The sequence below is a fragment of the Oncorhynchus nerka genome, linkage group LG28 (assembly GCF_034236695.1).
Source record: "Oncorhynchus nerka isolate Pitt River linkage group LG28, Oner_Uvic_2.0, whole genome shotgun sequence".
NCBI classification, from domain to species: domain Eukaryota; kingdom Metazoa; phylum Chordata; class Actinopteri; order Salmoniformes; family Salmonidae; genus Oncorhynchus; species Oncorhynchus nerka.
The window spans coordinates 68,875,906-68,903,811 of NC_088423.1; the positions used below are offsets into that span (position 1 = coordinate 68,875,906).

The window sequence follows — 27,906 nt, forward strand, 5'->3', positions numbered from 1 at the left end:
ACTTGTTCCTGATGTGTTCATTCATCCTTTACACTTAGGCAATCTGTTTACCCAATAATTCACTCCATAGCTCACTCATCCCACATTTTTTCGTTCTTCCTGGAAGAAAAGACTGAGATTACTGATCATTGTTGCTGTATTGAGCCCATCTGTGACCTAGAAATGTTTAGCAGACCCTTCAAGCTCAGACTGTTATCAAGCTAAATTAGCCTACATGCTGGAGGCTGATGACGGTGTGACAGTGCCTGGGAGAGAGGGCTGACGGTGGGTTAATCCTAGGGAGAACGTCTCATGATAGGATGTGAGCTGGGTCACCATGGAGATGGAGATGAAAACATCATTCGTAACATTTTCAAGTATCTTATCTTAGTGGATGTGTCAGTCAAAAAGGCTTTGGTTGGTAGTCAGTGTTTGCCATTCTTTTGTGCTCAAATCCATTTTATTTTTTACAAAAGGGATTTATTTAACATATGACTGGAAATTATATGCCTCTGTTATTGGGTGCTTTATTAATTGATATCCAATTACGGCAGTTAAATTAGGTCAGTGTCAGGCGTTCAGGCGGACTGGTGTAATGATTCTGACAGACCATACTTTTCTAAACACATTGATTCAATTAAATCCCTTTTTTTTCAGGATGAGTAATCAACTAAACAAAGCCATTCCATTCCCTCTGGGTGTGAGAATCATCCGGCATTAGTTTAAAGTCTGCAAATCATTCAACAGACAGGTTGGTTTACCCATTCAGCTCGCTGCTTAGTGCCCCCACAGAGGATCTGCTCCCACAGGGCTGACTGTCAATAGAGGAAAACATAGCCCTGGTACTGAAGCTCCTGTGGCATACAAAGCTGCCCAGCCAGGCCCGGCACACCCACACAGAAACCTATGCACCCCATACACAAACCTTTCAATCTGTTTCCCCAAAGCCCTATTTATTTTATTTATTTATTTCACCTTTTTTTAAACAGGTGGGCAAGTTGAGAACAAGTTCTCATTTACAATTGCGACCTGGCCAAGATAAAGCAAAGCAGTTCGACACATACAATAACACAGAGTTACACATGGAGTAAAACAAACATACAGTCAATAATACAGTAGAAACAAGTCTATATACGATGTGAGCAAATGAGGTGAGAAGGGAGGTAAAGGCAAAAAAAGGCCATGGTGGTGAAGTAAATACAATATAGCAAGTAAAACACTGGAATGGTTGATTTGCAGTGGAAGAATGTGTAAAGTAGAAATAAAAATAATGGGGTGCAAAGGAGCAAAATAAATAAATAAAATAAATACAGTAGGGAAAGAGGTAGTTGTTTGGGCTAAATTATAGATGGGCTATGTACAGGTGCAGTAATCTGTGAGCTGCTCTGACAGCTGGTGCTTAAAGCTAGTGAGGGAGATAAGTGTTTCCAGTATACCGATACACAAGTCACATGTGTGCATTAGATATACTAGAAAGAAACAGAATGATTGAAATCAGGAAAATGAGGATGGGCTGTTCCAAGACTGGTTCAAATGCAGATGGTTGAATTCACTACCACGGTATGGCCTATGATAAGAACAGACCGCTTTGGGTTTGTAAATAATACACATCGGTACATTTTGCAAAAATATTTCATGACAACACCTTCTGTTGTATGATGTACTGTAGCCTCCCTATAGTCCCTGTGAGACCTGATCAAATTGTTTCCTCCATCTGTGAACAGTTGTTGGTGGGCACTGCAAGGCTTTGTTATTTTTCTATTTTCTAAATAGACACTACATATTTATGTAAGATTTTGTCCTGTCGCGATCTGTCAGAGATTATGAAGCTCTTTGATGCCAAAATGGCTGTGTTTGCACTAGAAATCACCTGAGCAATCAGTTAGCACATCAGCTGAATGATACTGGGTTTTTAATCAGGGTATTTGTGTAGTCAGGTCTTTGGGACTGTTAATTGCTCCTTTAAAGTCATTGCGCTGAAATAATTAATTAGGGTTTTAATCCCTCATGCAGATAGGGGATTGCTTTTCTGATACTGCTCATTTGATGTCACAATGAGCAGTTGAAAGAACAGAGGAAAATAGCAAATAGCAGAATTAGGTGGGAAAAAAAGGATCATTTACAGCATATCTCAAGGTACAGCTAACCCTTTTTCAGCTCTTCAACAACAATGTTGTTCCAATTCCATATGCACATGTTCTGAGAAACACTAGTCTTAATTGTGGAATGGTTTGGGGAAATGTATCACTTACAAACTACATGAATGCTGAGCATTTTTCCATTTGACAATAGATTGCTTATGAGAGCACAATGTGTTGATTAAGGTGCTCAAATGTCAAGTGTTTGAGGCTCGAATTTTATGTGCCATCAGCAAATCAACAAAATCAATGGTGTTGTGGGCTCAAGGGCTTTCTATTCATGAGACCATAAACACTCATACAGCGTGGGTGGGTGCTGATGAGGAGTATTGAGGTTGATTTTGCCAAGCCAGGTTGATAAACTATCCTGCTAGTTTGACTCCCTGTACAGAGGGTGAAAGTCAAGCTTCATTACGGTTGATTTAATGTGAAGTACATTTTCTTCATACTAGTAGAATGTAGAGGTCTCATAAATGGAATCATCATAGTGTGGCATGCACAGTGGGGTTTGACATTTTTGACACCCTTAATAAAGAGAAACAACTACTGTATAAAATAAACAATACAAATACTGAACTACATTGTAGGCAAACGCTTACAAAAACGAGGGATAATTTTCTTTCTCAAAAAAGGTAGGGGTCAAAATAATTGACACCCTTGTTTTTAATACCTTTTAATACCACACCTGGCGAGGTTAACGGCATGGAGCCTTTAAAAAAAATGTTTGAGAACACATTGGAAGGGATCTTAGACCATTCCTCCATACAGAATCCTTCCAGATCTTTGATATACTTCGTCTGCACTTATGGGCTGCCCTCTTAAACTCAAACCACAGGTTTTCAATGGGTTTCAAGTCGGGAGACTGAGATGAACATTGCAAAATGCTGATTTTGTGGCCAATTAACCATTTTTTTTGTGGATTTCGATGTGTGTTTGAGGTTATTGTCTTAATGAAAGATCTACTTGTGGCCAAGTTTCAGCCTCCTGGTAGCCTCCTGGTACTGAATAAAGTTCATGATGCTGTTGACCTTAACACTGGCCCTAGGACCAGTGGATGCAAATAGCCCCAGAACATCAAAGATCCACCACCATATTTTATAGTAGGTATGGGGTTCTTTTCTGCTTATACATGATCATTTTGACACCAAACCCACCACTGGTGTGAGATGCCAAAGAGCTCTAGTTTCATGTCATCTGACCAAAGTTCCAATCCAGGTGCCAATGCGATTTAGCAAACTCCAGGCGTTAACATTTGTTGGATGTAACAATGAGCTCATTGGCCACGCACATCAGTGGTGGGTTTGGTGTCAAAACAAGAATATATGAGCAGAAAAGAACCCCATACCTGCTGTAAAATATAGTGTTAGATTAAATCAAAATCAAATCAAAGTTTATTGGTAGAGGCCGCAGTTTTATAGTTGTTATCGCAGGTGCAGCGCAAGGATTACTGTATGTTTCTAGATCCAACAATGCATCAATATCTAGCAATACAATAACAATACACACCTAATCCCAATGTATAATTTATTTTAAAGAACAATAAATTAAGACATCAGAATGAGCAATAGCAAAACGAGCAATGTCAGAGTCCGGAATATGAATAAACATGTACAGTGGGGCAAAAAAGTATTAAGTCAGCCACCAATTGTGCAAGTTCTCCCACTTAAAAAGATGAGAGAGGCCTGTAATTTTCATCATAGGTACACTTCAACTATGACAGACAAAATTAGAAAATAAAATCTAGAAAATCACATTGTAGGATTTTTAATGAATTTATTTGCAAATTATGGTGGAAAATAAGTATTTGGTCACCTACAAACAAGCCAGATTTCTGGCTCTCACAGGCCTGTAACTTCTTCTTTAAGAGGATCCTCTGTCCTCCACTCGTTACCTGTATTAATGGCACCTGTTTGAAATTGTTATCGGTATAAAAGACACCTGTCCTCAACCTCAAACAGTCACACTCCAAACTCCACTATGGCCAAGACCAAAGAGCTGTCAAAGGACACCAGAAACAAAATTGTAGACCTGCACCAGGCTGGGAAGACTGAATCTGCAATAGGTAAGCAGCTTGGTTTGAAGAAATCAACTGTGGGATAAATTATTAGGAAATGGAAGACATACAAGACCACTGATAATCTCCCTCGATCTGGGGCTCCACGCAAGATCTCACCCCGTGGGGTCAAAATGATCACAAGAACGGTGAGCAATAATCCCAGAACCACACGGGGGGACCTAGTGAATGACCTGCAGAGAGCTGGGACCAAAGTAACAAAGCCTACCATCAGTAACACACTACGCCGCCAGGGACTCAAATCCTGCAGTGTCAGACGTGTACCCCTGCTTAAGCCAGTACATGTCTAGGCCTGTCTGAAGTTTGCTAGAGAGCATTTGGATGATCCAGAAGAAGATTGGGAGAATGTCATATGGTCAGATGAAACCAAAATATAACTTTTTGGGAAAAACTCAACTCATCGTGTTTGGAGGACAAAGAATGCTGAGTTGCATCCAAAGAACACCATACCTACTGTGAAGCATGGAGGTGGAAACATCATGCTTTGGGGCTGTTTTTCTGCAAAGGGACCAGGACGACTGATCCGTGTAAAGGAAAGAATGAATGGGGCCCTGTATCATGAGATTTTGAGTGAAAACATCCTTCCATCAGCAAGGGCATTGAAGATGAAACGTGGCTGGGTCTTTCAGCATGACAATGATCCCAAACACACCGCCCGGGCAACAAAGGAGTGGCTTCGTAAGAAGCATTTCAAGGTCCTGGAGTGGCCTAGCCAGTCTCCAGATCTCAACCCCATAGAAAATCTTTGGAGGGAGTTGAAAGTCCGTGTTGCCCAGCAACAGCCCCAAAACATCACTGCTCTAAAGCAGATCTGCATGGAGGAATGGGCCAAAATACCAGCAACAGTGTGTGAAAACTTTGTGAAGACTTACAGAAAACGTTTGACCTCTGTCATTGCCAACAAAGGGTATATAACAAAGTATTGAGATAAACTTTTGTTATTGACCAAATTCCACCATAATTTGCAAATAAATTCATTAAAAATCCTACAATGTCATTTTCTCTGGATTTTTTGTTGTTGTACATGTGCAGTGGGGCAAAAAAGTATTTAGTCAGCCACCAATTGTGCAAGTTCTCCTACTTAAAAAGATGAGAGAGGCCTGTAACTACTGCTGTACACTCATTTTCAAATCACACACGGTCTATACTCTCTATACACCCCATTCACATACATACAAAGTGGCAAAAAAGTATTTAGTCAGCCACCAATTGTGCAAGTTCTCCCACTTAAAAAGATGAGAGAGGCCTGTAACTACTGCTGTACACTCATTTTCAAATCACACACGGTCTATACTCTCTATACACCCCATTCACATACATACAGTGGGGCAAAAAAGTATTTAGTCAGCCACCAATTGTGCAAGTTCTCCCACTTAAAAAGATGAGAGAGGCCTGTAATTTTCATCATAGGTACACTTCAACTATGACAGACAAAATGAGAAAAAAAATCCTGAAAATCACAATTTTGGAGAAAGGTGTATGTAAACATCCGACTTCAACTGTATATAGTATGAGCCATGACTAGAATGCAGTACAACATGGGTAAAACAGTATGTAAGCATTATTACAGTGACCATTGTTCAATGATTTTATGTACTGTACATAGGGCAGCAGTCTCTAAGGTACAGGGTATAGTACCAGGTGGTTCATGGCAGATCTTTGATGTTATGCTTCCACTGTTCCTAGGGCCATTGTTAAGGTCAACGGCATCATGAACTTTACCCAGTATAGGAAATTTTATAAAAAGACCTGGTTGCCTGTGCCAGGAGACTGTATCTTGGCTTCAAGTAGATCTTCCAGAAAGACAATAACCCTAAGCACACAACAAAATCAATAAATAATTGGTGAATTGGCCACAAAATCAACATTTTGCTATGGCTATCTCAGTCTCCGGACTTGAAACCCATTTAAAATCTGTGGTTTGAATTGAAGAGGGCAGTCAATAGGTGGAATGGTGTAGGATCCCTCCCACTGCGCTCACAAACTCATAAAACATTTTAGAAAAAGGCTCAATGCCATTATCCTCGCAAGGTGAGGTATCGCAGGTATTGAAAACAGGGTTGTCAATCATTTTATCCATACCTTTTTGAGATTTATTTTATTACTTGCTAAACATCATCTCTTTCTCTGAGCATTTCTAGTAAAGTACTAGAAATGACAATAAGTATTGTTTTTAAACATGTAATTTCTGCTCATCTTAATCTACCCATAGTGTCCGATTTCAAAAAGGCTTTACAGCGAAAGCACAACATATGATTATGTTAGGTCAGAGCCAAGTCAAAAAAACACAGCCATTTTCCAGCCAAAGATAGGAGTCACAAAAAGCAGAAATATAGATAAAATGAATCACTAACCTTTGATGATTTTCATCAGATAACACTCATAGGACATCATGTTACACAATACATTTTGTTCGATAATATGCATATTTATATCCAAAAATCTCAGTTTACATTGGCGTGTTACGTGCATTAATGTTTTGATTCCAAAACATCCGGTGATTTTGCAGATTTACATTTACATTTAAGTCATTTAGCAGACGCTCTTATCCAGAGCGACTTACAAATTGGTGCGTTCACCTTAAGACATCCAGTGGAACAGCCACTTTACAATAGTCCATCTAAATCTTTTAAGGGGGGTGAGAAGGATTACTTTATCCTATCCTAGGTATTCCTGAAAGAGGTGGGGTTTCAGGTGTCTCCGGAAGGTGGTGATTGACTCCGCTGTCCTGGCGTCGTGAGGGAGTTTGTTCCACCATTGGGGGGCCAGAGCAGCGAACAGTTTTGACTGGGCTGCGCGGGAACTGTACTTCCTCAGTGGTAGGGAGGCGAGCAGGCCAGAGGTGGATGAACGCAGTGCCCTTGTTTGGGTGTAGGGCCTGATCAGAGCCTGGAGGTACTGAGGTGCCGTTCCCCTCACAGCTCCGTAGGCAAGCACCATGGTCTTGTAGCGGATGCGAGCTTCAACTGGAAGCCAGTGGAGAGAGCGGAGGAGTGGGGTGACGTGAGAGAACTTGGGAAGGTTGAACACCAGACGGGCTGCAGCGTTCTGGATGAGTTGTAGGGGTTTTATGGCACAGGCAGGGATATAGGCAGATACATACATATCTGATATATATCTGATATCAGATATATACAGGCAGATAGCCACATCAAATCCCTGAAATACTCATAATAAACATTGATAACAGATACAACTGTTATTCACAGAATTAAAGATAAACTTCTCCTTAATGCAACCGCTGTGTCAGATTTCAAAACGACTTTACGGAAAAAGCATAATCTGAGTACAGCGCTCAGAACCCAATCCAGCCAAAGAAATATCCGCCATGTTGGAGTCAACAGAAGTGAGAAATAACATTATAAATATTCACTTACCTTTGATGATCTTCATCAGAATGCACTCCCAGGAATCCCAGTTCGACAATAAATTACTGATTTGTTCCATAAAGTTCCATAAAGTCCATCATTTATGTCCAAATAGCCACTTGCTGTTAGCGTGTTCAGCCCAGTAATCCATCTTCATGAGGCGCGAGCACTACGTCCAGACAAAAACTCGAACATTTTCGTGACAGGTAGTAGAAACATATCAAACGATGTATGGAATCAATCTTTAGGATGTTTTTAACATAAATCATCAATAAGGTTCCAACTTGAGAATTCCATTGTCTGTAGAAAAGCACTGGAACGAGAGCTAACTCTCTCGGGACCGCGCGTCACGAGCCTGAAACACACTGCCAGACCACTGACTCATTCAGCTCCCATTCCCCCCTCCTTTACAGCAGAAGCCTGAAACAAGTTTCTAAAGATGGTTGACATCTAGTGGAAGCCGTAGGGAGTGCAACTTGATCCCATAGATACTGTGTATTCGGTAGGCTAAACTTTGAAAAACTACAAACCTCAGATTTCCCACTTCCTGGTTGGATTTGTCTCAGGTTTTCGCCTGCCATATGAGTTCTGTTATACTCACAGACATCACTCAAACAGTTTTTAAAACTTCAGAGTGTTTTCTATCCAATACTAATAATAATATGCATATATTAGCATATGGTACCGAGTAGGAGGCAGTTCACTCTGGGCACGCTATTCATCCAAAAGTGAAAATGCTGCCCCCTTTCCCAAACAGGTTCAAGGGTTTCAATCATTTCAGACCCCACTGTATGTCTTCACAGTCGACTTTAAAACATCCTATTATTGTAAAGTAGTGTTTAAAAACATGTCTATAACTTCAAATGGTCTGTTCCCTCCCCCCTCTCGCCTCCCTCCTTGCTATCTCAGGTGGTGTGTGAAGTATTTGTCTTCATAGTGGAAAGCATATTCATGTATAGTTAACAGCATATTAAGTCAAGAACATAATGTATTATGATGTAAACCATATCTTCTAAATGTCTGTTCTACCCGCTCTCTACTCTTCTAGGTGGTGGGTCAGATCGACAAGCTGACGTCAGACTTTGACTTTGACCTGGAGCCAGATGACTGGACAGTGGCCACAGCGAGCAGCACGTCCAGCAGCGAGAGAGGCCTGGGAGAGGCCTTCAGGCTGGACTTCCTCAACCCCGACGTGCTCTCAGACAGCTGGGAGTTCTGCAGCTATCTGGAGGCCTCCGTCGCTGCAGCAAACGCCGCCCACAAAGCAGGGCCAACGGTGCAGCCCAAAGATGCAGGGCTGGAGCCGGGTGCGGGGCGTGGGTGCATCCCCACCCAGACCCAGACCCCGCCACCCACAACCGCCTCAGCCTACTCCCAAATGAATGGGGGGCTGCCCATCCCTAACGGACCTCTCATAATCACCCCAGACTCATCCAGCGCCAGCGAAGAGGCTTCCAGCTCCACACACAGCCACAAGACCTCCCGCACGTCCGGCACCAGAGAGAGAGTCCGCTTCAGTGACAAGATCCTATACCATGCGTTGTGCTGTGATGATGACGAGGAGGATGAAGAGGAGGGAGATGAGGAGAAGGGCGGCTGTGCGACCCCAGACACTGACGACAGTGAGCCCAGTCCTAGTCAAGCCGGCTCGCCCACACCACCGCTCTCCTCCTCAGAGCACTCCATCCTCCATAACTGTCTGAACCCTTCTTATGTCTCGTTCCCAGTGAACGTGGCAGCGGGGACTCATACGCTGCCCAGAAAGGGTCTCCTCAATCCCGCGAGCTGCCGGAAAAAACTGCTACGGAACAGCAGCACACAGACTGTTTCAGATAAAAGCACCCAAACTGTACTGCCCTATATTCCAGCCAAACAGAAAACAAAGGACCACTGAGAAACATTAACTTTACAACGACAGAACTAATGAAAAAGGACTGTGTACTATTTAATATTAAATGCATAGATCATAGATTAATACACAACAAAATAAATCCATATTAATTACTAAATAAATACATCATATGGGAAATGACTCACCTACCTAAAGTCATTCTGAGGCTCAGGGAAACAAAGGATAAAGGCAGTTCCTTAAGGCAGTAACAGAGAGAAAAGTGTTATTGACGGACCAAAAGGCTAGTGCCTGCTAATGTTAAGAAATGGACCGGATGGATTCCTTATTTATAATCATTTGCAACACTTATTGAGATGACTCAAGCAATCACTTTTCTAGGAAGTTGAAATTGTTCTGAAATCGGAAAGTAAGTGTGAAGAGGTCATTTCCCTCCTCGTACACCAGTATAAATCACAAGAAAATATATTGCTTGTTCTTTAAGATGTGGTTAAAAAACACTGCACATTCTGTACACTGAGAATCTGTATAAACATTGTCTTTTTCATCTTCCAATTATTTCAAATGTCAAGGGGGTTCCTGGTGTAACAACAGGGAGTGTATCTAGATGCACAAGTCAAGCCTCCTTCTCTCTTTGATGTCATCATAAGTGAGTCAAGGCCCAGAAAAACATGGTTTGACCTGCCCTCGATTTTATTAATCATTTCAATAATTTATCTCTTGGTCTGCTGCTGAAATTGTAGTTGTGGAAAGCAAGAAGAAAAACAGGTATTTTTTGTGAGATTCTGTGCTCCAACTCCACATTGTGACATTTCCACTTGATCTATCCATTCCTCTCTCTGCAAGGGAGCAAGGCTGCTAGGGGTGAGGACTTGAATAGAAGTGCACAAAGCCAAGATGCAAAAGGTTATGTCTCTCCATTCTGAATCCCAGTAGGGATTTGGACTCAATAGAGCAGCATTTTATTCACAGGGACTATGCCAAAAGCAGTGTTGATCAATAAGGCTGATTGAGAGAGTGCTGTGAGAGGTCTCTCTGCTGAACAGGCAGACCCTGCTCCTGGGGGCCCACAACAAAAACTCACAGTTAGACCTCCATCTATTTCCTCTGCTATTAGTGGCAGACATGGACAGACGCAGCCTTCAAGAAAGAGGTTGGCATTTAAGAAATGTGTGCCAGGATGTGAAAGAGTGGGTGGCAGACAGAGAGAAAGAGAGTGATGGAGAGAGAGAGAGGGGGGGGGGTTGAGTGAATGCAGGAGAGGGTAAAGGGCTGACCTCACAAAGAAAATGTGCTGCTAGATTGTTGTTAATCAACCCTTGGAACACAATAATTTCCCCTCTAATCACCAGGTGCTGACTCATGTCTCTGAGGATGGCCAGAGAGAACTCTCCTCTCAGAGATAGATCTATTACTGTACATAGGCCCCCAACTGCCCTGGGCCCCAGGTTATAGTACAGAAGAGATCAGGGTTGGACTCTTTACATTGTATATATTTATCACATATTTTACATCTCAATATATTTTTGTTAAAATGCACATAATGAACACATCTATAATGTTTTCCTACTAAAGAAAGGCAGATTATTGATCTGCAGGCTGGAGTAAAGGAAGCATAGCCTGTGTCAAAACCAAATACTTTGCTCGGTATCTAGACTGGTCCTCTGCTGCTAGGTGAAACATGGTCATGCCTCTCGTCTCAGTGCTGTGCTGGTGAACAAGTGAAAGTTGAACTTCAATTTGCAACACCTAACAGACTGTGAGTAACGCAGCGTAATAATAAAAGATAAGGGAAACAATGTCGTGCTATTTTAAAATGCTTACCCATTATAATACACTCTGACAAAAAGTCAATTAAAAGAAGTATGCATTAATTCAGTATTTGGCATACAAGTGCTCCCTGTATTTGGTGAATCAGCTGAGAATACTTTGAGTGACTGCAAGTTAAGGTCAAAAATTATAATTTGCATAATGCAATGCAAAAATATTTATCAGTTAGTCTGAGTCCAGCAAGAATGCATAGGTATTTTGTCCAAGCTCACACACGTACAGAGATTGTGTTTGTGGGTTTTGACTGAGAAAATTAGAGGTGCATACAGTCGTAGGCCTATGTCTTTACTCTAAACCCAATATCAGCTGACACACACTGCACTAAAGGAAGGTGATAACCAAAGCATACAGTATAAACACAGCAGTTTCTCTCAATGGGAAACCTCCACTTTAGGTCGGGATACATTTCAAACCCACTTGGCAACAGGCATAGACATCTTGGTGATGAGTGAGAAACGAAATTAGCCTCTTTAATCGGTGAAACAATCATTTCAAATGTGATGCTGAGACAAAACGGATTGGATGGAATCATGTATAAATGATTTAAGCAGCAGGGATGTACTTGTCTTGTGGCACGCTTTCACATTCTCATTCCGTCTTGCTCTGTTAATCCAGGAAACGGTCTGTGTCTGTCTATGAGAACGATGCATTGAACAGAGATCAATGGATGACTCCCGCAGCATCGGCTGCCATTTCCCTGCTAGACGGAACACCAACAGGTCATCACACTCATTAGCATAAACAAACAAAGCTGGAACGGTGCACAGAAAAAACATCAATCAAACTAAAACAAACTAAGCCCTTATTGTGCCTATACTGCCCCGGGACATTTCATTTATAGGGAGGGAATTTGACCTTTTAGTCTTTCTTAAAATCATATCCATGATGAAATCACCCCTGGCTGTAAGTATATAGCCGTTTGGCACTGGAGCGGAATACATTATCATTGACGATGAATGCTAGTTATTTGGACAAAACATTAGGAATGTTTCTCTTGCCAGTAGGCTCATTATTTATTTGTAATAAGGCATTTCATCGTTCCTGGTCCGCTGTTGGACAAACTGGGGAGGCATCCAAAGGTTAAAGAATCTAAGCACACTGATGGCAATGCTGACTGGACAAGCAGGTGAGGTTGTTTTGTCGTGAGGCTTAATGAATGTGAGGAATTATGGCAATACTGTGTGTGTGTGTGTGTGTGTGTGTGTGTGTGTGTGTGTGTGTGTGTGTGTGTGTGTGTGTGTGTGTGTGTGTGTGTGTGTGTGTGTGTGTGTGTGTGTGTGTGTGTGTGTGTGTGTGTGTGTGTGTGTGTGTCAATTCATAGGACTTGAATTGACATGACCAACAGATCAATCTTAGAGCTGGGCAGCACCCTGATCAATGCTCTAATCATTGCCCAGAGGGCACTGTTTCTGTTTCAATGATCACCACAAGCTCACAAATTAGCACTGTTACACTGATGTAAGACAAATCTCCTCCATGTATCACAATGCAAATAGGTGACGTGACCATTTTAAGACAATCTGAATTGGATGTGATACTGTAGATCTTAATATTACAATGTACCGTGTGTATTGTACACGTGTCAATTGGAAAGGTGTTTTTTTCAAATTCCAACTCGCCCTGAAACACCCTCAAAACGTGGGGTCACAGCCAGCCATTACCAACAGTAACCCTGTACCGTGTGTATTGTACATGTGTCAATTGGAAAGGTGTTTTTTTCAAATTCCAACTCGCCCTGAAACACCCTCAAAACGTGGGGTCACAGCCAGCCATTACCAACAGTAACCCTGGATCAATTAGGCTTAAGTACCTTGCTCATGGCAAATCGACAGATTTTTCACCTTGTCAGCTTGGAGATTGAAACTAGCGACCTTTTGGTTACTGGCCCAATGCGCTAACCGCTTGGCTAACTTGCCACCCTAGTGAATTACACACACATAGATATCTCTCTCTCTCTCTCTCACACACACACACACACACACACACACACACACACACACACACACACACACACACACACACACACACACACACACACACACACACTCTCTCTTTAAAGGTCCCTTGAAGAAAATGGACGACAGATCTATGTTTTCTTTGCTGATTGGTGAGGGTCCATGAAGTGAAGAGCTCAGTCACACTGATTACTATAGATTGGCTAACGGCTGGGGATACTGAGGGTCGATTTGTTTAATCTCTGTGTCATAACTTTCCTGCTGCTTCCAGAACAAACTATTTCTGTTCCCTCCATCCTCCATCTTCCTCTGCTGCCCACCCATTGCAATTTGTGACATCTTTGAATTTGGCACTCAGTCACCGCACGACCCACGTCTACCCTCCTCACCGAGAGAAGACAATAATTGAGACTGCAATGTTGGTCCAACAAGAACAAATACATGGCAATGAATCAGTGAGCAGCCATCAAATTCAGAGTCCCTTAACTATTCAGAGTCCCTTAACTATTCAGAGTCCCTTCATATATCATTGTATGACATTGTCTACAGTTTGGAAGAAAAGCCTTGGAAAGAGCTTGGAAAGGGGGTAAGCTTTCAACTTAAGACCTCTTACTATCAGACAGCTGCCCGTGTGGCAGGTCATTTTCCAATATAAAGTGGCCTAGGTCCGTATCTTGGAAAATACTACATACGGATCGGATAATGACTGCAGCAGCGCATTAAATGGAACCACGGAAGGGTCTTTGGATTGATAAACATGGGCACAGGGTTAGCATACAGAGAACCCATATCGGAGAGCAACCAGGAGGTGGGGAGGTGGGCATGTGTCTGATAGGCACAATGGGGCACTGGATCCATACATGGAGGGCTCCCTCCAACCAGCCCAGTCAGAGCTTATATGAGGAGGGGGAGCTGGACAAGGCCACGGGCTCTCGGAGTGATTAATGAACAGCCAAGGAGCAGCCACAGATAAGATTAGACCTTCACAGGTGATGAAGGACATGGGGCCGGGCTGTGGTGGTAGTGGTGGTGGCGATGGGGGAGAGATTACAATTCTACTAAGTTAACACTCAATAATTAAAAAAAATATATATGTATAAAGATTTAAATTGTGACTTGTGCAGAACAAACAACAAAATTGAAAAATAAGTGAAGAAGGCTACTAAGTGTCATTTCAGCTCAGTTGTGGAATGGCAGAACAACAGTTGGCATTGGGGGAGTGGAGCGACCGAGCTCTAAAAAACAAGGTGCCCCAACCATGCTTCTCTCAGCCTCATCACTACAGTATGTTGGACCCAGAACCTAAAACCCATCCAACAGAACTCAATCAGATGGACTGCATCAGTAGAGCAGTAGAGACACAAAACAAAGGACCGAACAAATACACCTCAGAAACTGAACTATGTAGGTGTCACTGTATAACCAGCCATAAAATAATGCAATATACACTATGTCACAACAGGTATACATATATGTGTCAGGACAGTGTTGTGACCATATTATGACAGGTTATGTCAGCTGTTATGACGTACTATGACATGGATATGACTGTGTCATAACATGTTATGCCGCTAGGTGTCAAGTAAAGTTTTACCCCAAAATCAACTGAGTACTGTATAATACCCAATGAAATGGGCTCAAAGCAATCACTATATGCAATGAATTTGTACTAGGCACTGACTTCAGTTTCTTTCTGAATAGTTCATCTGCACGTAATCAATTGATAGTCATGAATACATTTACTGTACCGGTATAATTTATTTCTTGTTTGAAAGTTACTGATACCTTCTCTGACTGACGAGTCCCAAAAAATCCCATGCAGTGCATTTACAATTCAGGATAAGCAAGTAAGAGAGAAAAGCGAGGAGTCATTTGCAGAAGAGAGAGAAGAGGGAGAAATATGATTGCAACTGATGAAACCCCAGTACCTGCTTAAATGATCCAGCCATACAAGTTATATATTGCAGGAAATTGCTCAGGAATCAGGCATAACATTTTCTTCAGCAGCTGGGCGACAGTTTCATGATGACATCATGAAAAAAACAGTACAACTGCAACAAAGAACAGACACACAGTCCCCATGGAACGTCCTTGACTTTAAATAACATAGGAGATGGATGAGAAATAGATGACACTCAAACAACTATATGGTGGTCTGGTAATGTGTTCCAGTAACTTCCTGTATTAGGCCTGAATGAGAAAGAGTGGAACCTGGATGACCTAAATACACAGTCAATTTCACTAACAGAAAACCACTACTGAATTAATTTTCAATAGGCCCATGGGCATAGATGACTCCAGAATATAAATGCCCAGACCAGCTAAGTGCAGCAGCAGCTACAGTAAGTGCAGGTAGGCAACTCTAATTCTGACAAAGCACTGTAGAATTCTAAGAAGAAGCAGGCAGCAGTTCTTTCCTGGGAGCTCTGCTTTGGCAGACTGTCAGCATTTTCATGGCATTTACAGGTAAAGGCCAGGAGGGCAGAGCGTTTCTGACAGTTTAGTAAAACCAGCAAACAAGAGTTAAATGATGATGAAGACAGATGCTATGTACAATGCACTCCCCAAGTGGCCCTTATGTTCACCTTCAAGGAGACGGCTTTCCCCATCTCTTACTTAAAGGTTTTCCTGTACACACCTCTCTATAGCACATCATTTATTTTACTGCCTCCTCTAACTTTAATGTGTCCTCCATTCCAGTTCTGGAGGCCCATCATTGAGGTCTTCATCAAACATAAAGTGATCGACAGGGGGCCAAGGACAGGTAAGAGTCACTCAAACAGGGCTAGGACAGAGGAGGAGAGAAGGATAGAGAACGAAGGGTGATGGTATAGCTGAGTATTCTGCAATAGCAGATGTTACAGTGAGATGAATGATTATTGTATGGATTAGGCTCGCCCTTCATTGATACACACAGAGACAAGTCTGGGCTCCAATGAGAATCTCCCTGAAATCTTTATTTTATGTAATTTTATTTATTTCACCTTTTTTTAACCAGGTAGGCAAGTTGAGAACAAAGTTCTCATTTACAATTGCGACCTGGCCAAGATAAAGCAAAGCAGTTCGACACATACAACAACACAGAGTTACACATGGAGTAAAACAAACATACAATCAATAATACAATAGAAAAATAAGTCTATATAAAATGTGAGCAAATGAGGTGAGATAAGAGAGTTAAAGGCAAAAGAAAAAGGCCATGGTGGCAAAGTAAATACAATATAGCAAGTAAAACATTGGAATGGGAGATTTGCAGTGGAAGAATGTGCAAAGTAGAAATAAAAATAATGTGGTGCAAAGGAGCAAAATAAATAAATAAATACAGTAGGAGAAGAGGTAGTTGTTTAGGCTAAATTATAGATGGGCTATGTACGGGTGCAGTAATCTGTGAGCTGCTCTGTCAGCTGGTGCTTAAAGCTAGTGAGGGAGATAAGTGTTTCCAGTTTCAGAGATTTTTGTAGTTCCTTCCAGTCATTGGCAGCAGAGAACTGGAAGGAGAGGCGGCCAAAGGAGGAATTGGTTTTGGGGGTGACCAGAGAGATATACCTGCTGGAGTGCATGCTACAGGTGGGTGCTGCTATGGTGACCAGCGAGCTGAGATAAGGGGGGACTTTACCTAGCAGGGTCTTGTAGATGACCTGGAGCCAGTGGGTTTGGCGACGAGTATGAAGCGAGGGCCAGCCAACGAGAGCGTACAGGTCGCAGTGGTGGGTAGTATATGGGGCTTTGGTAAATAACCAATGATTGCAATAATTACTGCCAACCTGGGGGGCCACCAGTAGGGCCCCCTTCCATTCTATTCACCTCTTCTGCTCTTTTCCTATCTAATTAATGCAGTTCTTTATTGGTGTTATTGGGTGGTTTTAGCCATTCCTAATGGATTCAAGGAGTGAAGCAGGTCACCAGCCTGACAGGGGTTCCTGTGTGTTGTGTTGTCGCTGCTGTGCATCGCCAGTACATCAGAGCAGTGGTCATTCTCAAATGAGAGCAATTAGTCAAATGTCAGGTTTCGGCTCGCACTCTCTGGGTGGCTTGCTGACAAAGTCGCTCAGAGGTACCCTGTATGTCTAAAGATGAATAGCTGTGGGATGTCATTAAGTCATCTTCAATAGAACGGGATGAAAAAACAAATAAATAATGTATACTAAGTTTCTTTCATAATTAGCCACTGAGCACCAGTGACATTTGAACAGTCAGAGGCATCGACCTATCCTGAGTCTGCAGCCAGACAATACGGATACAGCCATATACCCGTCTAGTTCAGAGTAGTAGTGACATGCTAATAGTATCATAAAATACACTGTAAAATGCCCCTGATTTTAATACGATCAACATGGTCTCCACTCCCAGCACTGTACTATAGTGGTTTAGCCTGAATGTCACCTTAGGGAAAGGCATTCAGAGAGCAGCTGTAAGTTAGGGCGTATTGGCACCTTTTCAAAAGTGTGTTCTAGTGAATTGGTCAATCAATGCTCTCTTTTGCTTGTGTCCTTGCTCAGTGCGGTGCCCCAGCATCAGTCTCAGCCTGAGCCTGATGCACCTATAAAACCTATCAAACACAGCAGTTAAATTGCTCTGTGGGTCTGGGTAGGCTTGGTGTTTGGCATCAAGCCCTCTGCCACCCTCAGTGTTAGGCCAGGGGGTTTAAGAGCATGTCAGGTGTAAATCTCCAGGCTGACTGATCTCCCATGTCTCCAGCTAGGATTTACCAGCTGCACAGAGAGAGGCAGTGAGAGGCCAACCTCACTAGATGCCAAGCAACACGGAGCAATTAGATCAATTATTGTTTTACGTGCAATAGATACTTAACAATCAAGCATTCAAACAAGACTTACAATCCTTCAAATTCTTCATAAGTCCGTCTATAGTGGTTTTAAAACAGAGGCAAAGTGTTTTTGACACAGTGGAACATTCACTTTGGGTAATGGTTTACTGTGCCATTTAAAGCGTTATTCCTCTGTGAATGTGTCACAAAACTGTCACTGGCAGTTTGTGGGAAGAAAAGGGAATATTTAAGGCAGAGTCTACAACATATACAAATAAAGTATGAAAAAAGACCAAAGGCGAGCTGTCAGAGTGTGAGGCTGAAGAAACTGCAAGGTCAACAACAACACCACAAGAACAAAAACAGAGCTTGCACTAAAATTCTCCTAAAGTGCTTCACTGTAAGGATAAAGACTATAGACTAACATCAAATCACAAAACGAATGAAAGACTGGCAGCACTTTTAGGCAGAGTAAAATTTTATTAGCCTTTTGGCAAGAAGTTCTGAGTTTGAGCGATGACAAATACCCAATTTAAATCAACTGGCACAAGTGCTGTCCAGACCTTGTCCTTTTTTGTGTCTCCCCAGCTAGCAGGTTTGGCTCCTTGGAGGTTGAGGGAATGTATGTTTTCTGTTTCCCACTGATTCTGGGAACGAGGCCATATGCTTCCTGACCGGTACAACTTAAAGTTTTTTTAAACATTCTGAGAACGAAAGTGAAAATTTCACCTTTTCTGGGAATGTAGAGTTTTTGGTTGCAGGGAGGTTTTGAGAACATTTTACTATGGTTCCCTGAACGTTTTAACAACATTCTGAGAATGGAAATTCTATATTTGAAGGTAATTAAATAACATTCTGAGAACATGTTTAAATAAGACTGCTAGCTTAGGTTAACTGTTTTGCACTCCAAGCACAGATAGGACACATGGAAATGAGTTTGAATAGGCATTAATCATGCAAGCAGATGTATTTTTATCCTCTCTGGGATAAGATATGTTTTTAAAGCATCAATGAGATTTGAACCTGTGATTTTCTAGTCCCTGATCATGTAATTAGTCCACTGCACCACAAGGAATGTGCCAGCATTGCAGATTTTTTAAAACTCATACAAAGCTGTTAATTTTTGTCCATTCAAACAGACCCGATTTCAATGAAGACAAGCACTCATTAAGATCACACTTAACAAGATAGAGGATAGAGAGTTTTGTTGTTGCTAAGAATGTAATCTATAGTTAAAAAATTTTAAATACCATTCTTTGAACTATCTTTGAATGTTACTTTTCCTTGTGATTTTTATGTAAAGTTTTCTTAATGTTTTGAGAATATAAATTTAAATAGATCAGATGCCCACTCCTTCATGAAACCTGAAGAAAACATTATGCTGAAGTACTAAAAATTCCCACAGAAGAACATTGTTTCTTAACGTTCTCTGAACGTTCTGAGAACATGACTTTAACCCTCCTGTTGTGTTCGTTTCATGTTAATTAATATTGTGTTCCCGGTCCAAAATGACCACCCCATTATAGCTGATTATAAATCCATATTAATACATATATTATCACCTAATGTTGTGTTAGATATTTTTATCAACTTACGTTCTTGTGAACATTACAAGTTTTGAACTTATATTCGCTATTCATGGCTTTGTAGGCCTCATTGACCTGAGCTCATAAAACTCGTTTTTGTCATAACGAGGAGACCAAGACGCAGCGTGATACGAATACATTCTTCTTTTATTACACGAAGAACACTAAACAAACTAACAACAACAACAACAACAACAACAACAACAACAACAACAACAACGACCATGACGCTATACAACACGAGTGCTGACAGGCAACTACACATAGACAATAACCCACAAAACCAAAATGGAAAATGGCAACCTAAATAGGATCCCCAATCAGAGACAATGATAAACAGCTGTACCTGATTGGGAACCAATTCAGGCCACCATAGACCTGCATTTACCTAGACATACCAAAACCCCATAGATATACAAAAAGCTTAGACAAGAAAAAACACACATACCAACCTCTTCACACCCTGACCTAACCAAAATAATAAAGAAAACAAAGATAACTAAGGTCAGGGGGTGACCGTTTTTGAGTAAAAAAGCATAATGTATGGATTATTTTGACTACAACAAACATTCAGATGAAACATATTGTGCTATTTATCACAGACTACTTGTGTCAAAGTTTAACAAGAACATTTGTTTTGAAACCATTTCATTTTTTTTTTAAGTGGCACAAAATAACATCTGTTGTGCTCCCGGTCAAAACTGACCGGTATGATTTTATTAGTAAAGAAAGGACATGCCCAAAACAACATATGAAAACTTTACCATATAAAATTAATGTCTGAACACATTAAATAACAACAGTAACAATAACAGTATTACCAACAATAACAAAAACATGAAAACGTTCACAATCTGTCAATCAATGGTGGTTACATTTCTTGGGTTCTCATGCACATGCTGTACAATACGTGGTGGTTGTTGCATGTGCACCACATTTATGGCACATGATGCTCGTTTTGACATCCCTTGGTGCACACAGATTGCACCTCTTCCTTTTGTCTCTTCTGTCTCTGGCGGCCGTAGATCTTGCTTCTGGCCCTTGTATATCTCTCACCAATCCAGCAGAGGATGGTGTTGGAGGAAGGTGTTTGTGCCTTTGAATGAGGGGTGCCACCATGGCTTTCCCCAACTCTTCTAGGAATAGTCTCCTCTTGAAGAATTTCCCCTGCTTCCAGCCTGAAATCACCTCCATCCACACCACAAACGCCTTGTAGGCCGACACATCTAGGATATTGAAGAACACCATGTGCCAACGTGCCGTCATTCTCTTACAAGGGTATGTGCCAGTAACCTGCAAAAGTGCAACAATCAGTAAATAAAATAATGAGTGCATACATGTGATACTTCATGTCTTGCATAGTAATGTGAAAAATTGCATCAAAGTGTTGTTTTAATTTATCACACCTGAAACATATTTACATATTCAAATGAATAGAATTGCCTCCATATTGTTCACAAATTCAATAAGCATTTCACCAAACAACAACAGGTCTTATTTTTATGATGCAGATAAAACAATCTGGTAATAGAAGAAAAAGTACACATACCTCATCAAGGTTGTCAACTCCCCCTTTGTTCCTGTTGTAATCCAGGACGGCTTTGGGCTTCCTGTCCCCCCTGATACTCACAGAGGCATCGCTGTGCAGAGTTGTCATCAGGAGCACATTCTTCTTTTTCTTCGGGCAGTAGGACACACGAATCTGTGTATCGGTGAAGGCAGATTTAGAGGAAAAACGATCCCTGTCCTTGGTAGTGAGTAAAGCAGTGGGTAACTCAGGCTTGTACCTTCTGACAGTCCCCAACATGGTCATTTGTTTTGGAGCAGCTCCTGACCAAGAGCAGAAATTGCAGAAATTGTCACATGTTATGCTGTGCCCCTGGAGACCTGCAGTCATTTCCAGGACCACCCGCTTCCCCTGGCTCCTTTCGGGAACACCGTCGGCAGGTTCCAGGCATAACTTGTCCTGGCATCACATGCAGCCCATATCTTTATTCCATATTTAGACAGTTTGCTTGGCATGTACTGTTTGAATGGGCAGTGTCCCCTAAAAGCGATCAGACGCTCATCCACTGCGATATCTGGACTTGGGTTATAGATGAGTGGCAGGCGCTCCACCCACTTGTGCGAAACCTCTCTGATCGCTGCCAGCTTGTCTTGTTGACACAGGCCTGGTCTTGTATCACGGTTGTTGAAGCGAATCATTCGTGACAACACATGAAATGTCTGGAGTGACATAGTGGCACGAAAAATTGCCCTACCAGACTCTGCATCCCATAAACTGGTGGTTGATTTGTTTCTGGATCTGTACACCCCACCAAAATCAAGAGACCCACGTCTGCTTGGACGTCTGTCTGGTCTGCCTCCTTCCAGTTGTCTTTGTAATAGCGTCTCCCCTCCAAGTTCGTCATGTTTATCACTATAGTTTCGATTGAATCTGTCAGGAACAGTTTGAAGCAAGATTTCATGTCATCGCCCCCGGATATGGCGTATCTCGTTGGCCCTAGGGTCATCCCTAGGGTCGGCCGACAGCCGACCTCTCCTCTTAGGTGGGGATGAAGACCAGGACATATTCCCATTCTTTGGCCGGAATATAACAACAACCTCGGCAGGGCCCTCTTCCACATCACTGGAATGTAACAACAACCTCAGCAGGGCCCTCTTCCTCATCACTGGAATGTAACAACAACCTCAGCAGGGCCCTCTTCCTCATCACTGGATTGTAACAACAACCTCAGCAGGGCCCTCTTCCTCATCACTGGATTGTAACAACAACCTCAGCAGGGCCCTCTTCCTCATCACTGGAATGTAACAACAACCTCAGCAGGGCCCTCTTCCTCATCACTGGAATGTAACAACAACCTCAGCAGGGCCCTCTTCCTCATCACTGGATTGTAACAACAACCTCAGCAGGGCCCTCTTCCTCATCACTGGATTGTAACAACAACCTCAGCAGGGCCCTCTTCCTCATCACTGGATTGTAACAACAACCTCAGCAGGGCCCTCTTCCTCATCACTGGATTGTAACAACAACCTCAGCAGGGCCCTCTTCCTCATCACTGGAATGTAACAACAACCTCAGCAGGGCCCTCTTCCTCATCACTGGATTGTAACAACAACCTCAGCAGGGCCCTCTTCCTCATCACTGGATTGTAACAACAACCTCAGCAGGGCCCTCTTCCTCATCACTGGATTGTAACAACAACCTCAGCAGGGCCCTCTTCCTCATCACTGGATTGTAACAACAACCTCAGCAGGGCCCTCTTCCTCATCACTGGATTGTATCAACAACCTCAGCAGGGCCCTCTTCCTCATCACTGGATTGTAACAACAACCTCAGCAGGGCCCTCTTCCTCATCACTGGATTGTAACAACAACCTCAGCAGTGCCCTCTTCCTCATCACTGGATTGTAACAACAACCTCAGCAGGGCCCTCTTCCTCATCACTGGATTGTAACAACAACCTCAGCAGGGCCCTCTTCCTCATCACTGGAATGTAACAACAACCTCAGCAGGGCCCTCTTCCTCATCACTGGATTGTAACAACAACCTCAGCAGGGCCCTCTTCCTCATCACTGGATTGTTCCACATCGGTTGTCTCTTGGTCTGGATCATATTCTGTGTTGTCTTCAACTTCTGACACTTCCTCCTCTAATGCATCTTCACTGTCAGTTTCCTGGCCTCTCACCTCCTCACCAGTGTCATGATCAAAGATATGATCAAGAGCCTCACATACAGTACATTGTTTGGTCATTGTGCTGCCACAGAATGAATTGTGAGCAAGGCCTCAAAAAAATCTTTCTATACCAGAGCTGCGAGAAAAGTTCTATATATTATTGAAACTGTGTTGCGATTGTCTGTGAGAATGCCAACAGGTGTGATTCCCGTGTTGGAAACATTCTATTGGGGAAAGGTTCCCGTGGGGGTTGCCATGGAAGCCAAGAAGGGGAGTGAGGTGTGTGTGTGTGTGTGTGTGTGTGTGTGTGTGTGTGTGTGTGTGTGTGTGTGTGTGTGTGTGTGTGTGTACACCACAGGTGTACCAAAGTTAAATAAAACACCCAAATGTTATGAAAATCATCTAAATGTATTTTGTGTGTTCAAAGTCATGGAATCATAATAAATGAACTACATTTTTCAAAGAGAGAACTTGTAAATCGGTCCATTTCGACCGGAACACAACAGGATAGAACCATGAGGATACCTGTAGAAAACGTTATGCTGAAGTACTGAAATACCCACAAAGAAAAATATGGTTCTTAGAATGTTATGCGCTAGCTGGGTCTAATTCATAAGGTTCTCGCCATGATGTTCTGACCTGGGTTTAATGCCAAATAAAATACTCATATACTCTACAATATATCTTAGCCTAGCTGTCCAGTGTTCATTTTTACATGCTGTAAAATGCTCTTCTAAGTAGTCACTGTTCATTTCAGGCCTGTCTCTTTGAAGCAGTTCTGTGCATCATGTTCTCTTTTCTCTCCTATCAAAATGTATGGATTATGATTATAGGGAACAGGAACAGGAACAGGAACTGGATAGTAATATATCCTTCATCCTTCGCTTCCACTTTCATTTTCTGCTTCCTCTACCTTTTTAGTGTCAGAGGCTCATGTACTTATTGCCCTCATTCATCCCCTCACCCTGACTGGACTGGTGAATTGAGAGTGGAGATCCATTCTCAGACCATTACCAGCTATTTCCCCAAGGTCCGGTCTGAGGAGCCCCATCACACAGTGTTTTTAGAGAGTGTAGAGAAAGGTACTTGACAGGCTAGAAGAATACATTTCTGCTTAATTAATCCCATTCCTTACTTTAGGTATTAAAAGCCAATGGTCTGTTTAACAACTTTCTGCGACACTAAACGGGCAATTAGTCACAGCCTAATAATTTTTCATACATTTTATGGACATGTCCAGGGCGGGGGGTGCTCCCTGGAGGGGCATCTCACTACTGACCATCTGACTTCAGTCCCCCCACACCGCAAGATTAAGTCATTTCCTCTATGATTCTTGGCCCCACTCCTCAGCAACTTTATCATTAATTGTGTCATGCTCCATGATCAGATACCCACTCCATGATAGCCCTCTCCTCTCAGCCTCCCAGCCTGGGCTAGCTGCCTGAATTTGATAGCATGGTGGGGAGACAAATGTGCTGCCTATTTCAGAGATGGGGACATGGCGGGAACCATCCGCCTATCCTCCTTTCCAACGCTTTTGAAAAAGGCAAGAGGAGATCGACGGAGGCCCGGGCGTAATCAGCTGTGGCACATTGATAAGCACTCTGTGCCAGCTGTTCCAGCTAGGCAGACATTCCATTCCTGGAGAGTAGTGATATGCAGCGAGGTTTTCTGACATTCATTCAAATGGCAGGGAAATTAAGACCACTTAAATGGAGAGGGCCGCCCACTGCCCAGGTGTAAATGTGATTTTGATAACGCTGTCTGTTCTCCGAACAAGCACAGCTGTTCATCTACACCGCCAGCATTGTGACTCCACACAGGGCCAGGGTCAGATTGTTCCTCAGAGAACAACGGTCACAACATTAATAAAAGAATGAGCCTTATCTCTCTCTCTTATAATATGTTTTAACACCCACAGAACCACAGGCTATAAATGAAATCAACTAAACACAATTGCATGTCTTTGTAGCCCGGTTCCAAAATCCATCTGAAAATGTAAATCTGGAAGCATTATATATTCGAAGCCTCCATGCAAAACATCATTAATGCCCTTTTATCATAAAGTGTTTTTTTCTCCTCTTTCTCTCCTTTTTTTATCTGATACTCCCAACGTTTGCCAAATGGAGTTTCAGATAAGACATCTTTTTCATCCTTCTCAAAGCCATTATCAGTTTGGAAGGGTTTGTGTGACTCACAGCACATCCATTTCCAACCTCCAGCCAATCTGGAGTGGTGTCATCAGTGGAAGGTGATGTAATAGCTTGGGCGGACGCCCCATTTCATCTGTAACCAGCACTTCGTTTCCAAGGGTCAACAAACACAGGTCTCATTGTCAAATTTTCATGAGCTATTCACTGTCCATTAACAAACGGCCCAAAATCATCTAAATCAGCCCATGTCATTATGCTAACTATTGCAGAATCAACATATCAATCAGCTTTGAACAAGCAGGAAAGCACCAGGCTCTGGCCTGGACTATTAACCCCTCAAATGCTGAGGTCACCTCTGTGTGGAATGTTCAGCTAAGGTATCATATGTCAGCCCCAGCAGTCCCCAAAGCGCCTGTCACTGTGGGGAACTTCATTTAGCCATGACATCATGAGTGAGAGAGGCAGCCGCAGTGGAAGAGATCATTTCTTACAGTGGGTCGTCTATTGAACAACTCATCTCTGGTAACGTCAGTTAGCGAGCATTTCAGTCTGTTTTTATCCCTCCATGTAGTACATGTACGTTATGTTAGTAGAGTATGGACAGTCATGTCAGGTGATACAAAGCTACACAAAGGGAGCGAGAAGGCAATATACTGTGACGGCTGACACCAACGTATGACACACGTACAGTGCCTCCAGAAAGTATTCAAACCCCTTGACTTATCCAGTAATTTGTTGGAATTCAAAATAAATGAAATAGATGCTTTTCTCACTGTTGTGGAAATCTTATCGAAAGAGTAGGCAAAGACTATGAGTACTAAACCTATAATACTAAACCTTTAATCAAGTAATTGCTAGGGAGGTCTGTCTCTGGGAGTAGCCAGGGAAGAACTCAGAATACAGATAGTGGTTCCACAACCGTTTTTTTAAGCAAGCAACAGTTACAGAAAACAATGGCCTTGTGCTTAGGGTGCAGACAGATATCAGATATAGGAGTCTATGAGATGCAGTTCATGCAAGGACAGAATACAACATACAAGAGTTCCAATTTAGCTTACCCCCCAAATTCTGCCACCACAATTCCCCCTTTGATACTATGGAAACCAATCACCATACATGATATATCTGAGCTGTTGAAAATTGACATTTTTACACAAAGAGGGGTAATTTAAATGGAACTCCTGAAGGATAACTTAATAATCATCATCTGGGAAAGAAGGACGGACGTTGGGATGGGGCACTATCGTCTCCCATAGGGCAATCTGCATCCCCAATGAAGGAGGGGCGTTGGGATGGGGCACTATCGTCTCCCATAGGGCAATCTGCATCCCCAATGAAGGAGGGGCGTTGGGATGGGGCACTATCGTCTCCCATAGGGCAATCTGCATCCCCAATGAAGGAGGGGCGTTGGGATGGGGCACTATCGTCTCCCATAGGGCAATCTGCATCCCCAATGAAGGAGGGGCGTTGGGATGGGGCACTATCGTCTCCCATAGGGCAATCTGCATCCCCAATGAAGGAGGGGCGTTGGGATGAGTCACTATCGTCTCCCATAGGGCAATCTGCATCCCCAATGAAGGAGGGGCGTTGGGATGAGTCACTATCGTCTCCCATAGGGCAATCTGCATCCCCAATGAAGGAGGGGCGTTGGGATGGGGCACTATCATCTCCCATAGGGCAATCTGCATCCCCAATGAAGGAGGGGCGTTGGGATGAGTCACTATCGTCTCCCATAGGGCAATCTGCATCCCCAATGAAGGAGGGGCGTTGGGATGGGGCACTATCGTCTCCCATAGGGCAATCTGCATCCCCAATGAAGGAGGGGCGTTGGGATGGGGCACTATCGTCTCCCATAGGGCAATCTGCATCCCAAATGAAGGAGGGGCGTTGGGATGGGGCACTATCGTCTCCCATAGGGCAATCTGCATCCCCAATGAAGGAGGGGCGTTGGGATGGGGCACTATCGTCTCCCATAGGGCAATCTGCATCCCCAATGAAGGAGGGGCGTTGGGATGAGTCACTATCGTCTCCCATAGGGCAATCTGCATCCCCAATGAAGGAGGGGCGTTGGGATGGGGCACTAATGTCTCCCATAGGGCAATCTGCATCCCCAATGAAGGAGGGGCGTTGGGATGAGTCACTATCGTCTCCTATAGGGCAATCTGCATCCCCAATGAAGGAGGGGCGTTGGGATGGGGCACTATCGTCTCCCATAGGGCAATCTGCATCCCCAATGAAGGGGGAGGCAGTGGTGAGATCAGGTTATTTAAGTTCACCACTGTCATCTGGGAAAGAAGGAGGGGCGTTGGGATGGGGCACTATCGTCTCCCATAGGGCAATCTGCATCCCCAATGAAGGGGGAGGCAGTGGTGAGATCAGGTTATTTAAGTTCACCACTGTCATGACCGTCTGGTGGGAAGGAGATATCGCTGTTTTGACACAATCTCCTCACCAAGGCCGCCAGGCATGAGAACAGACAGAAGGACAGCAAAAGGAATCCAACCAGCACCAGGAGACACTGCAACGCCAGAGT

General features: G+C 43.0%; 1 protein-coding gene across 2 annotated transcripts in view; it reads left to right on the plus strand.

The window, feature by feature from the left end:
• LOC115113603 (inhibitory synaptic factor 1-like) overlaps positions 1–11,099 on the plus strand; it is a 52,729-nt gene extending 41,630 nt beyond the window's left edge. For both annotated transcript variants that reach the window (XM_029641411.2, XM_029641410.2), the window contains exon 3: positions 8,608–11,099. In XM_029641411.2, the coding sequence (XP_029497271.1) occupies positions 8,608–9,453 (846 nt within the window). In that variant the 3' untranslated portion in view covers positions 9,454–11,099. The remainder of the gene's footprint in view (positions 1–8,607) is intronic.
• The last annotated feature ends 16,807 nt before the right edge of the window (positions 11,100–27,906 follow it).